This window comes from Lampris incognitus, chromosome 14, assembly GCF_029633865.1.
Source record: "Lampris incognitus isolate fLamInc1 chromosome 14, fLamInc1.hap2, whole genome shotgun sequence".
In the NCBI taxonomy this organism is placed as follows: Eukaryota; Metazoa; Chordata; class Actinopteri; order Lampriformes; family Lampridae; genus Lampris; species Lampris incognitus.
The window spans coordinates 14,618,715-14,631,896 of NC_079224.1; the positions used below are offsets into that span (position 1 = coordinate 14,618,715).

At 46.4% G+C, this 13,182-nt stretch overlaps 2 protein-coding genes across 2 annotated transcripts in view; both read left to right on the top strand.

Moving 5' to 3' along the window:
* mfsd14a2 (major facilitator superfamily domain containing 14A2) overlaps positions 1-4,580 on the top strand; it is a 36,267-nt gene extending 31,687 nt beyond the window's left edge. The window contains exon 12 of the mRNA XM_056292801.1: positions 894-4,580. Within this exon, the coding sequence (XP_056148776.1) occupies positions 894-1,106 (213 nt within the window). The 3' untranslated portion in view covers positions 1,107-4,580. The remainder of the gene's footprint in view (positions 1-893) is intronic.
* Positions 4,581-11,487: 6,907 nt separating this feature from the next.
* The window catches only part of insra (insulin receptor a), a 69,282-nt gene continuing 67,587 nt past the window's right edge, over positions 11,488-13,182 (top strand). Inside the window, exon 1 of the mRNA XM_056292550.1 lies at positions 11,488-12,586. Coding sequence (XP_056148525.1) covers positions 12,520-12,586 — 67 coding nt within the window. The 5' untranslated portion in view covers positions 11,488-12,519. The remainder of the gene's footprint in view (positions 12,587-13,182) is intronic.

Genomic DNA, 13,182 nt, shown 5'->3' on the forward strand with positions numbered 1-13,182 from the left:
TTTTTTTTGGGCCAGTCCATCTTGGCTGTTGTGTGGACAGATGTCAGCCATAAATTAAGTTTCCTTTATTAATCCCCTTGGGGAAATTCCGTTACCGCAAATAAACCTGTCCTAGAAGTGATCTGTGTAGCTAGGAGCAGTGGGCTGCTGCCTTCGTACTGCGCCCGGAGACCAACTGCACTTCTTTTCCCATTGCCTTGCTCAGGGGCCCAGACAGGAGTATAAACCCTAACACGCATGTTTCTTTTGATGGTGGGGGAAACCGGAGCACCCAGAGAAAACCCACCACAGACACGGGGAGAACATGCAAACTCCACACAGAGGACGACCTGGGATGACCCCCAAGGTTGGACAACCCCAGGATTTGAACCCAGGACCTTCTTGCTGTGAGGCGGCAGTGCTAACCACTGGGCCACCATGCTGCCCAACTAAAAGCAACTATTGTCTGTCTTGAAATTTTTGCAAATATCCTATAATCACCGCAAGAAGGCCCTGGGTTCGAGCCCTGGGGTAGTCCAACCTTGGGGGGGTGTCCTCTGTGTGGAGTTTGCATGTTCTCCCCGTGTCTGTGTGGGTTTCCTCCGGGTACTCCGGTTTCTTCCCACAGTCGAAAGACATGTAGGTCAGGTGAATCGACTGTACTAAATTGTCCCTAAGTGTGAATGTGTGTGTCGGTCCTGTGATGGCCTGGCGGCCTGTCCTGGGTGTCTCCCCACCTGGTGCCCAGTGACTGCTGGGATAAGCTCCAGCATCCTCGTGACCCTGAGAGCAGGATGAGCAGTCTGCATAATGGATGGGTGGATGGAAGTTTGAATTAACACTCAAACACACACACAGACATCTGGCCCCAACAAGTGTCTGACCCTTCTTTCTTCTCTCCTCCTTTCTTCCAGAGTGCCATCATCCCGGGCCCTCCCTTCCTGTTTGGAGCATGCTCAGTGCTGCTGTCTTTGCTGGTGGCCCTGTTCATCCCAGAGCACACGGGGCCAGGCATGAGGCCCGGCGCCTACAAGAAACACAGCAATGGAGCACAGAGCCACTCCCACAGCCCCCAAGGTAGTGGGGCAGAGGGCAAAGAGCCACTACTGGAGGACAGCAGTGTATAACCCCAGCTATGGAGGGGAGGGGGGCACACTCACCCCAACCCTCCTCTCCGTGCAGACATGGACAGATACATTCATTTTACAACGTGCGCACATTCACACCCCTGGCCCACCATGAGGCCGGAGAGCCAGTAAAAGGTGTGGGCGTGTGTATGTGTGTCCACAGCACAAAGTGGGCAGTCCCTCCGGAGCAGCTCGTTTTTTAGCAGGGTGGCGTGAGGACTTTTTATGGACCTTGAAAGTTTGTTGACGAGTGTTTTGGGAGGCTGCTTTGGAGAAGTGTGTGCGCGCGTGTGTGTGTGTGTAATGTGGAGAGCAACTTTGCTGAGCTGGACTCCAAAACTCAGTTTCTGTATGGCAGTCACAGGGTGGAACACGTAGCATTCTGCCCCCCAGTGGAGAGAGAACCACCCCACGGGCACACCGACAGTGATTTTAGTTGAGGGTGTGAGTGGCTATCGTACTTGTTACTAAATCCCTGTGTGATACTTCTTATTCCTCCGTAGCCCCGTTTAGTGGCAACTTTGACCCTTTTGATCCAACAACCAACAAAAAGTGTAATGAACCGGTAGTCGGGCACTTGTCTAATGGCCATACACAAGCTAACTTCTGTTGTGATGCTCTTTGTCGCGGCTGAGGCTGTGCGCGAGTGTCTGAGGGAGCATAGGCGTTCCTCTCTGCATACTGCAGGGGGGAGCACAGTGAATGTAAACCCTCTAGAAGTGTTTTTCTGCAAGCTAGATTTCTAAGAGAAGTTACCTAGATCAGGATGTTAGCCAATGCTGAAAAAAGGTCATTTTTTTTCTTTTTTCTTTTTTTTTAAAGGAGGGCCTTTTGGTCGACTTGAAAAATTCTTACGACCACATTTGTTGGAATATCACACTTCCCCACGGAGCGAAGCGTGCCAGAGAGACCACTCTTAGCCACCGCCGTTTTCAATGTTTACCTGCCATTCTCTAGGTTAGCAGTACAGTTTGGTTTGTGTGTTTTTCCTCTGTTCAGACGGAAGGCTAGTTGTGCTTCAAGTTTTTATTCAAAAAGACAAAATGTTGCCTTGAAGTCATTTATATAGCATATATATTGAAATTACGCAACCTGTATGAAGACCGAGGTCTGAGAAGGCTCTGTAATCTACTATTGCTCCTATCGGAGCCCCAACGTACATTTTAGTGCACCCCTCCCTCGACACCGTTTTTCTTTCTCCACTTGACATTTAAGCACCATGGAGGTTGAAACAAAAACAGACATAACCATTGTTTTGTTTTTGTTTTGTTTTTTTGCCAGGTATGTTTATTTTAGCAACCATAATGTATTGTAGAAGATGTATAAAACAAGTCGGTTATGTTCCATCAACTCCAGCTGGAAAAAACAAACAAAAACAAAACAAACAAAAACACAGCTATCAAAGCCATCTTAAGTTACAGAATCGGAATACTTTATTCATCCCCGAGGGGAAATTGGGTAAAAATTAAACAAAAGAAGAGTAAGATCATGGTAACACCATTGAACATAGTGTGATTTCTTTTAACCGTCATGGTCCATAACAGAAGTGATTCGAACTTTCTCAGAAACAGTAACTGAGGTATTCTTATGCTCCAAAAATATGAAACAATGTTGTTTTCCTCGTCCTTTTCTCTGAACACTTTTATTATGAGAAGCGTAGCAACACGTTTACTGACAGAGAGAAAACAGCATCTCTGACTGGTATTGGGGCAACAGACCATTGACAGACTGATGAATTGGAGAAATGAACTCGCAAAGGAAGCTGGTGAGTTGGTGTGGACTCGGCAGGGCCGGGGGCAGTAAGAGAAGGAGCATTAAGTTGTTGGGGGGGGGGGACAGGCTGTTAGCGGTGTGAAATACCTCGCCCAGCAAAAATCCCTCCTGCCCTGCCTGGTATCCTGCGTTGTTGTCTCCATCTATTTGCTCTCATTTACTCCACATTTGTGTGTGTTGAGTGAAGTTAGCAGTAAGGCAGGAAAACGTAAAAGTTTTTGTCCTAAATCTGAAGTAAACAACAGATATTTTGCTTGTTGCCATCTTTCTCTCACACGTCACCATTTAGATTTATGGAGGCAAGTTGACCACAACATATGGAAGATTAGAAATCTCTCAGCTCATTGTTTTATCTCAAAGCCCTCTGGAGCACTCTGAGCTATGATTTTGCCATCTTTTGTTTTTATTATTCTGATGTGTTTTGGGGAATATCATTAGATTCAATAGAATATCACTTGTGCTGCTGCAGAAGTACTTGGAATGGTTACATGTAATATGATGTAAATGGCTGGACAGAGAAAACTCTCAACTGTGGTACTTCGGTATGGAGTGTAAACCGTCTCAAAAATCCCACGAGGTTTAAATTCTAATGTAAATGGTTATAAATAGGCACTGGACATTTCTGCAATGGTGTGTTAGTGACGGCAGAGAATTTTTCAGATAACTGTATTAGCAAACGGTGAAGCTTTGTTGTAATTTTGAACGATCAATTTTTGTAGATGCCTCAAGTGCATTGGAATAACCAAATCACAACTTGATCTGGACTAGCTAACAATGGCTCTCTAGCTGTAAAACACCTATCTGAAGTGAAATATACGTTCATATTCTCTGTGCCAAATTTTTGTTGTTTTGATTTGCTACTTTTGTACTTTTGCTTTGTGTTTGAGTGTGTGTTTGTGTGTGTGAGACTGCTTTTGGATATATTTTTTTTGTCTTAATTACAGTTGCTGAAGTTTTTTTTTTTAAATAGCTTTTTAAAAATCGATCCAGCCCTTTTTAGGAATCTTTTCAATGTTATGGTGAATGTCAATTTTGTTGTGCGTTCCAGTTTTCATTCAACAAGCGTTTCACCTTGGTTGAGCTTGATTAGCTTTTCTTCTCCAGAGTTTCATCAACAGAGAACATGAGAATTATTTGAATGTTCCAAACAAAGTCGTACATGTTGATAATGCATACCAACCAAAAATGCTACACCATAACCATGAAACCCGTGACTATGCCTGCCATCTCATTTTATCATTTCAGAGCAGGTATATGCATGAGGCCACTGATGGTGTGCTTCTCCCCCCCCCCCCCCCCCCATTGTCTTTATTTTTATATAATGGACCAACACACAATTTAAACCCCTGAATTCAGATTCTATCTGGTCTGGTTAGATTCTGCACCAGCCCCGTGTGCACACCTACAGCTCTCAAGAAGAGCGTAAATGTACAAAATCACCTGTACATACAGCAGATGTGTATATATGTATTGCTCATGGAGATGGCCATTTATTGATCTATTTGGTTGTACGGTGCAATTATATATTTCTTAAGACTTACCTGCTAGCCACTCCTGTTTTTAGTACAATGTGGTTTGTGGCCGAGCCCCCTCTCTGTGTGCCTAATATTAGCCAAGAAATGAATATGGCAACATGAGTAAATGGTGGATATTATGTAAATATGGGAAACTAATGAAACTATTTATTAAAGGTTTATTGTACATTGATTTGTTGGAGTTTGACTCTGTGGGTGCACCAGATGCTCCCTGCGTGCTTTTTTTTTTTTTTTTTCCTGTTTGTGCCAAGGCCAGTTATTGGAGTGATCAGGGTGTGGTCTCCAAGAAAGGGGGAAAAAAATGTCAACAAATGACTAGCAAAGTGTATCCTATCAAGTTACATTTCAAGGAACAAGGTTCGAGTTTCAGAGATTCTCCATTATGGCCGCTAACTCATATTAGATCATATTCCACACGGCTCATATTCTGCCCAGAATCAACTGATGAGCCACAATATCAGATTTAGCTCGGTGGTATCGTACCGTAGCGTGTTCACTTAGCAATCCTATCCTGAAGTTCACACATGTCTCGGACTCACTCTCGAAAGGTCCACGTTGCACAATCCCAAATCCATTTTGTTTGTTTGGTCTGTGCTGTTGGTTACAGCCACATGGAGGCAGTAGTGAAATTTCACAGAAATCCACAACAAGGCTATGGGGGACGTTTAGTTCCACAATTATTTTTTCACAATTTCCATTTCAGGAGTTACTTCAGAAGAATTAGTTAGAACAGGACGCACGAGTGAATCTCATTCGTTTTTAAAAAAAAAAGTCATTTAAATGCCAATCGTGGTCATGAAAAACCACAACGTTTTTCTTATTTTCCTGTGCCAGGGATGTATTTCTTAGTATTTCAGCGGTAAATCCTGTTCTCAGCATCCTAATGAAATCCTACACTAAAGAGCGGACAAAAGACTCCCTTATGGGAACCGATCCTGTTGTAAGCTAAACTATAAGAAATACTTTTTCAGTGAATCACTCGTTTACATTTAGCATTTAATCAGTAGGCGCAGACCCTTTCGTCTAAAACGACTTTCAAGACGGCCAGCAATAGGCAGATAAAATCCCGTGTTGCAAACTTGATTATTACAATAAACACAGCTGTAATGAATTCAAGTGGACCCAAGTACTCGTGGCGCGTTTGAGAGCACATTTGTGCGTTAGCTAATCGCATTTTCACATCTTTGTTACTTTTGAGCTGAAGTGATTAGTGAGCCTAGACAGGCCATGTGGTCTCCTTAGCCAGGTTGTCTGTAATGAGACTCTTGCCCAATATTAAGGAATAATCTTCTCATTCCTGAGGTGTTGGCCTTGCTGGACGGATAAGGGGAGGGGGGGGGGTCTTGTTTGTCTGCTGGAATATGATGATGTAGGCGAAAGTCTCCAAGTGGAGCAGCTGGTGTTAGGTGTTCTTAACCAGGGATGGAAGAGATAGTAATAAGACGCTTAGCCTTAATCCATGCCCATTGTTTTCTAATGAGCGCTGTGATGGCTCCAGGCTATGCCATATGGGTTTGGCTATGATAGACTCATCAGCACAATGGGGTCTCTTTTTAAGCACCGGATAATCACCTGCACCATTCCCAGGTATGCCAGCTTCAGTTGTCTTTTTGGAGGTACATCAGAGATGGCCACCTGGGTACTGGCAACCTTGCTCCCCATGTGAAATATCTGGGCTGGTTTTTTTTCCTTCTATACAGCAAGGCTTCCAGGCATGTGTGGTCAGCATAAACGTGGAGCTGTTTTCTTGTTAAACCACCCATTGCCCTTTAAAGTCTGCAGCTCATGGCCTTTCAAGCTCACAGCCGCACAACACATCAACAAACAGCCGTTTCCAGTTTTTTGGGAGGGAATTAGAGGTGCACAGCTTTGTAAGGATTAATCTGACAGCTCTCTGGCAGGGAAAGGATTGGGCGTGTTTTAACAAGAGCAACTTAAGAGGAGCGCCTTTAAAGACGGCAGATGCTTCGATCACTTCCAAGGTGCAAGCGCAAAGTGAGGAGAAGAGCGGCAAGCGTTTCCCCCATCATTTGTTTGCCTGTGCCCGTGTCAGCGATGAAAAGAGCCATGTGACTCTGGGGACCTACTGGAATGTATTGTGATGCAGAGTCGCTGTCATAGCACATTACTTTGCTGGCTCCAGTTAGGTGCACAAGACTGGAAGAATGTCCACACGCTTGAAAACTGGCCTCTTGGAGTGACCCAAAGGCCAAGTACCATTAGTATGAATCTGGGTGTCCATTAACCTCAGAGAAGCACTGCATCCATCAGCTCTTTCCTCCATACCCAAAATAGTGTCTTTGGGTAAACCTTTGCGGCAGGAAGGAATGTTTCTTCCAAAGCGAGACACCTCGAGCCCAAAGGCACCTTGGGAAGGGGAAGTGAACTGGGTGGCGGACGTCACGCTCGGGCCCCAACACACGGCATCCCCTTTTCTCGCTACGATGGTATAGAGCCTAGTGGCGCCTTGGACGAGCCCCAGGATGAATCATGCGTGAACCTCATTGTTCTTCCTGTCAAACAGGCTCGTCTGAACAGGCGAGTGTTACTAACCTCTGCCATAATGCCTGCTTTCCCATGCTCTATAAGCAGACCATCCATGTTTCTTCGTGGGACTTCCAGGTATATGTGGTTAACCATTAACCAAGAGAGAGGTGTGGGCTTCTGGTCACTACCTGGTCGACTCAAAGCAACACAACCTCTAGGACGCAAGGCTGTTTGTTCTAATGGTAAACTGTAGGTTTTCTCTGATTGATCAGTCAGACAAACCCTTATCTCCGACATGTTATCTCCCACCTTCAAGAAATCTCGGCTGTCTTTGAAAGAAACCCCCCTTTGCGGCATTGTAGAACGAGTAAAACTGACTGGAGTGTGTCAGATTAGCAATAGCAGGCCTCCAGCGCCGTGTTATCACTGAACCCTGACCCTGTTATTTCAGTCGTCATGTTCAAACAGGGTGCTACCTACATACCTATATAGCGGGGATTAAAGCGAAGGTTCGTTTGCGATGAAGGATTTTTAATGCTGCTTGCGCGAAACGGACAAAGTGTTCCAGAAACAATAGCCAAAGGCCTGGTGTTTAGAGCCCCTTAATCCTCCTCTTCGGTGACTTTTCAAATTGATTCATATCATCACTGAGGGCGACGACACACAAGGTATGACGTGACATACCGGGAGTTACTTACCAAGGATTCATTCTTCCCCTTATCTTTTATTTATTGCTTCATTTGAAAGATACATATAATAATACTGATCGGGTGTCAGTTACTACATGCGTCACATTGCATGCACGGTCAGCAAAACCCAAACTCCATCAGTGGTGGTTTGATAGGCTTTGAGCGGCCACTGTTGCTGTTTGGTTTAAGCAGTTGCTCAGCACCTTTGGCCTGTATCAGACTGGGCACTGTGTCCATGTCGTGCATAATGGGATTGCGGTGACGCCCCCTCCACCTAGCGAGGCTCGGATCCAAGGATCCAAGAGAGGCCCCTGGAACCGGATCAGGGCCATCAGGATTAGGAGTCAGAGCTCAACAAACAGACCCCCTCGGCTCCACAGCAACAGGTTACACTGTCAGCACTCTGATCATGTGTTTTGTGAGTCATTTGTTTTTCTTTCATTTTAGCATCAATAACACGTCAATACCGCTGAGCCATAATGACCCTAATCTGACAAAAGGGCTCGGCGAAAACATATTCCATGCAGCGTTGCAAGCGCCGCTTTGGCACCAAATTAAAACAGGAAGCCTTTCAGACATGAATATTGAAATGACGATGGGATCCTATGATATCATCAACCTGTCTCATGAACCTGTTGCTCATGGTGCTTATGTATGGGCACATGAGTGTCCATGCAATTCGATAATGCCACAGAACCGCATTTTCCCTTGTTTGCAAATAATGAATGAAAGAATGAAAGCCACTTTATTCGACATTGTACAGTGAACTGTATTCTTACAATGAATGTGTTCTCTGCATTTAACCCATCCTATTGTATAGGAGCAGTGGGCAGCTACAGCGGCCGGGGACCAAGGCCAGTTCTTCTTTCCATTGCCTTGCTCAGGGGCACAGACATGTTAGTATTAACCCTAACATGCATGTCCTTTTGATGGTGGGAAGAAACCGGAGCACCTGGAGGAAACCCACGCAGACACGGCGAGAACATGCACACTCCACACAGAAAGGACCTGGGACGGCCTGGGGTTCGAACCCAGGCCCTTCTTGCTGTGAGGCAACAGTGCTAACCAGCGGGCCACCAAATAACTTAAAACTCCTAAAAAACAATTAAATTTTGATCAACAAATGTCTTCTTTTGCAGAGTGACAAAGTAGTCAATTGAAGATATAGAAATTACAGCAAATTAACTCATTGTACAAATTTTTTACATTCTAATTTGTTAATTGAGCTATTCAAAATGTTGTTGAGAAGCGAAACAATATGACGTCCCTGCCATCAGATTGTATTACCAACATCATTCATATTTCACTCTAGACACGCAAATACTGCAGACACCCGGCAAATCAGACAAAACCTGATTTGACTATTTACTGCTTTTCTTTCGGGCAGAGAAAAGAGGTCGGGTGTGATGTGATGTGATTTAAATGGTATGACTGGGAAGTGGGACATGGCTCCATCCAACCTGCTTTAATCTTATTATGCTGATTCACACCTACAGACTGCAGACTCGATACAGGATTATGGTCTGGCTACAGACTCCACCGCGATGCAGTTCAGCTCTTCCACCTCCATAATGCCAGATGTTCCTGGCGAGGTGGTCAAATCGGCTCACTGGCTTATTGCCGTAGCCCCGCCGGTAACCTCTCTCCTACTCAGTAACCTGTGAGCGATACTTGTTGAAAGCCAAACCGCGGCGAGCCCTGCCCCTTCACCCTCCTCTTCCAGTTCTCATTTCACCACTTCAGATATGTTGTAGTGTACGTGTGAAGGTCTTGCTGAGTTCTCCTCCTAAGCCCCACCTGATTTATGGATCTGCTAGGCCTCAGTGATACTGCTGTGGGGCTGCTGTCTCCGTTAATGTTATTGTGATTCTGGTCACTTCCCCCTTTGGAGACCTTAAATGGGTTAAATATTTGAGGGAGAATTATCTGAAAAACCTAGCTTTGGTTAAAGACATAAAACCACTTTATTTGACATTGTACAGGTTACAGTGAAGTTGGTCTTCTGCATTTAACCCATCCTATTGTACAGCAGCAGTGGGCAGCTGCAGCGCCCGGGGACCAACTCCAGTTCTTCTTTCCATCGCCTTGCTCAGGGGCACACACAGGAGTATTAACCCTAACATGCATGTCTTTTTTGATGGTGGGAGGAAACCGGAGCACCCGGAGGAAACCCACGCAGACACTGGGAGAACATACAAACTCCACACCGAAAGGACCTGGGATGGCCTGGGGTTCGAACCCAGGCCCTTCTTGCTGTGAGGCAACAGTGCTCACCACTGGGCCACTGTGCCGCCCTTAAAGATTACACTTCAACATGATGATTAAGATTAGAATTCAAACTCAGTTGGATTCTTAAACGTGGTATTCCTGTACATATAAAAAGATATATATTTGTAAAAAAAAAAAAGTCACCACAGTATTTTCCATATCACCCAGTGCTAATTAGAGATGAAGAGGAAGTGGGCTTTTGTCTGACGCATGCATAGATTGCCCATTTTAGATTCCAGTCAGGACTGTTTGTCATCAGCACAGCTGCCCTGGAGTTACCCCCCTGAGGGAAAGATCATTTAGTATTCCGGTGAGGTTACAGGCCTATTTTAGTTGAATTCACAACAGGACATGCTAATCTGCCACAGCGCTGCACGGGAGGAACAATGTAAACAGGTAGTGAGTGGGGGGGGGGTAATTAGGGGGGGCTAATTCAGGTGGCATTGAGGCACAACTCGCACGCACAAACGCGCCAGGAAAAGCAGTTTTGATACTTTCCGCCCTTGTGACCGTGCGGTCATTCCGCGATACGTCACTCCGTCCGGACGCGCAACGTTATCCCGTTCCAGTGTGAGAACCATTTCAGTTCAAGAGGGCAAAGCGAGGTCCGCTCTCAAACAATGGCTGGATTGTTGGAAGTGTTTCCTTCCCTGTCATTTTTCTTGGCTTCTTTAAATAACCACGGATCGTCTTTGCTTTTGACCTTAAGTGGGGAGAGAAGGCCCGGTCTTGATGGGGGGGTTCGGTCATTGTCAGGGCTTCATGGGCCCACCGCTTGTCTCCGCTCGCTTGTGAACTGCACGTCGACGTCCAAATTAGTTTTCCAGAGAAGTGCCAAATTTACCCCCCCCCCCCCAAGTTATGACAGACTCATAAGGGCTAGATTTCGTAGACCAACGCCTGGTCGCCCCCCCCCTCCCCATTTCTTCGTTTTGCACCAACCAACCCCCCTACACCCCCCATTTCTTCGTTTTGCACCAACCAACCCCCCTACACCCCCTCCCATTTCTTCGTTTTGCACCAAATGTGTGTTCTGCACAACCTTTAACTGCGCTGTTCAGCCAAATCTTGAACCGTTTCCTTTTTGCAAAGTTACTCCATTAAATAGTCTTGTATCTTTCTGTGGGGTGCTCAGCGGGTATGCCATTTGAAATGTGCTTCTAGCATAGGTCGTAAATGGTAATGGAGAATGTTACAACTTTCGATGGCGTGTATTTGTGAGCCAAGCATCGTTTCTTTGGCGTTTTCCCTATGCGCACGCACGCACGCACACGCACACACACACACACAAACAGAGGTCTGTCATTTCAATTCTGTCGTTGGCTACCACTGTTCTGCTTTGTGTTAGCCGGGGCAGACATGCAGAAACGCTGTAGTTGCACCCTCTCTCCGTGAACTATTTGTTGTGTAATCCCAACAGCTCCAGTCCGTGTTTCCCCTTCACCCCATCTGGCTCGCTGGCAGGTTTTGTTTACTGGCGGAGAGGCAGGGAAGAAGGGGATCCGAGGAGACCCGGGAGTCTGTACAATCTACCTCTGGCGTGGAAGAGAGAGGGGGGGAGAAGAAGAAAAAAAACAAAACAAGTTTATAACTTTTTCAGTTTTAACCCGTGTTCGCAACCTCCCCACCCCTTCATTCAAACAAGCGCTCGTCCGCGCTCGTCGGCGGCCGCCCGTCGAGTGGAAACCCCGGAGCCAGTGTGCCGTTTTGTCCTAAACAAGAGCGGACTGCCACCGAGAGCTCCGACAGACGAGCCCCGCCGAGTCTCGCTGAAATCTCAGCGTTGACTTGAAGAGTTTTGCGCCTCGGATCTGTTTTCTCAACGCCGCCCGACGCACCCTCTCGCCTCTTTCACTCGCTCGACGCGTAAAACGATAGGCACCGTTTTTTGTTGTTGTTGTTGTTTTGTTGCGTTTCTCTCCCCCCCCGCTTGAGTTCATTGAAGAGTTTGGATTTGTATGAAATACTCGCCGAGAGTGAGCCGTGCGTTTACTACGTAGCGTGGAGCTACCAGGGATTACCGACGATCGCTCATATTTCACGCGCCTCAGCGCGCATTTTTGCAATGTGACATTGAGCAATCTCACACACGCGCGTGCGATACCTGAGGTATCCCCCCCTCCCCCTTCCCGGAGCGACTTGCGGGCTAGCGCAAAACTTCGCCCGTGGCCTGGATCAGTGCGGCGAAGCTAGCCGTTAGCCACCGACCGGCCAGCACGTCTAGTCGCTCCCTCATACGTGTTATTAGTTTGCGCGGAGGTTGTTGTTTTGTTTTTTCCCCCCAGTCGCCATCTCGCGATTTAAAACCGCGCTACTTCCAGTCAGACGATGCGTTTTCTCACGAGCGAATCCGCCGCCGGCAGTTGGCGTCTCCGGGCGAAGCTAACGTCCGCGGCGGGTTACCCGTGAGGCTGCTTAGCGTCGCCGCCGTTAGCCCTCTTGGGCTGAACACGTTGGTCTGTCCCTCCGCCCATCTTCCGGCATGTCTGTTGTTATTTTTGTTTGCTCGTCGGATCAGGCGGCGTAACACACCACACACAAAAAGAAAAGGAACCCCCCGCCCCACCCCCCAAATTGTCTCCGGCTGGGTTTGATTTGTGCTCCCGGGGTTTAGTCTCAATTTGCTCCGGGCAACGCTCGATATCGACTTGGTCAGTCAATATGAGGCTCCGGACTTGGTTGACGTTTTTCTGCATTATGTGGAGTTGTCATCAGACGGACGGAGAAAGTGAGTAAATGTCATCGCCCTTTACTACTACTACTTCTTCTTCTTTTTTTCTTCTTGTTGGAAGAATTATTGTGCTCTGTATCTGTTTTGAACTAGAAACCTCATAACTTGGTGAAATATACGTAGAGCGCTTTCTTTGATTGACAGCTGCGCGGCTCAGGTATTTGGCGGACAGGTCGGCAAGCAAGAAGTGTTGAATATCTTTACCGTATCGAAAGCACAAAGGTGAACACTTATCGGTAATTTGACCCACGCAAGGACTGTAAACAAAATGCCTTTGTCCCAAAGTAGATTTCTGATATTTTAGATCAAAGCGTCTCATATTGTACTTATATAGAGGCTTGACTTACTGCTATGGGGATAATAATGGGAACGTGACACGCCGCTTTGCAGCACTTGGCCATTATCTGACTCCTCGTGAAACAACTGCACGTGAATGAATGGACACATCTGCAGTCGTACTCAGTCCATTTCACGTTTCTCAAATGCAACATTACGTGCACACGTGTCTTGGTTATTGTTCGTGAATGTATGACTGTGCAGTTATTAACACCTTTTTTTTTAAATATTGTGTTCCCGTCGTATCTGAAACACGT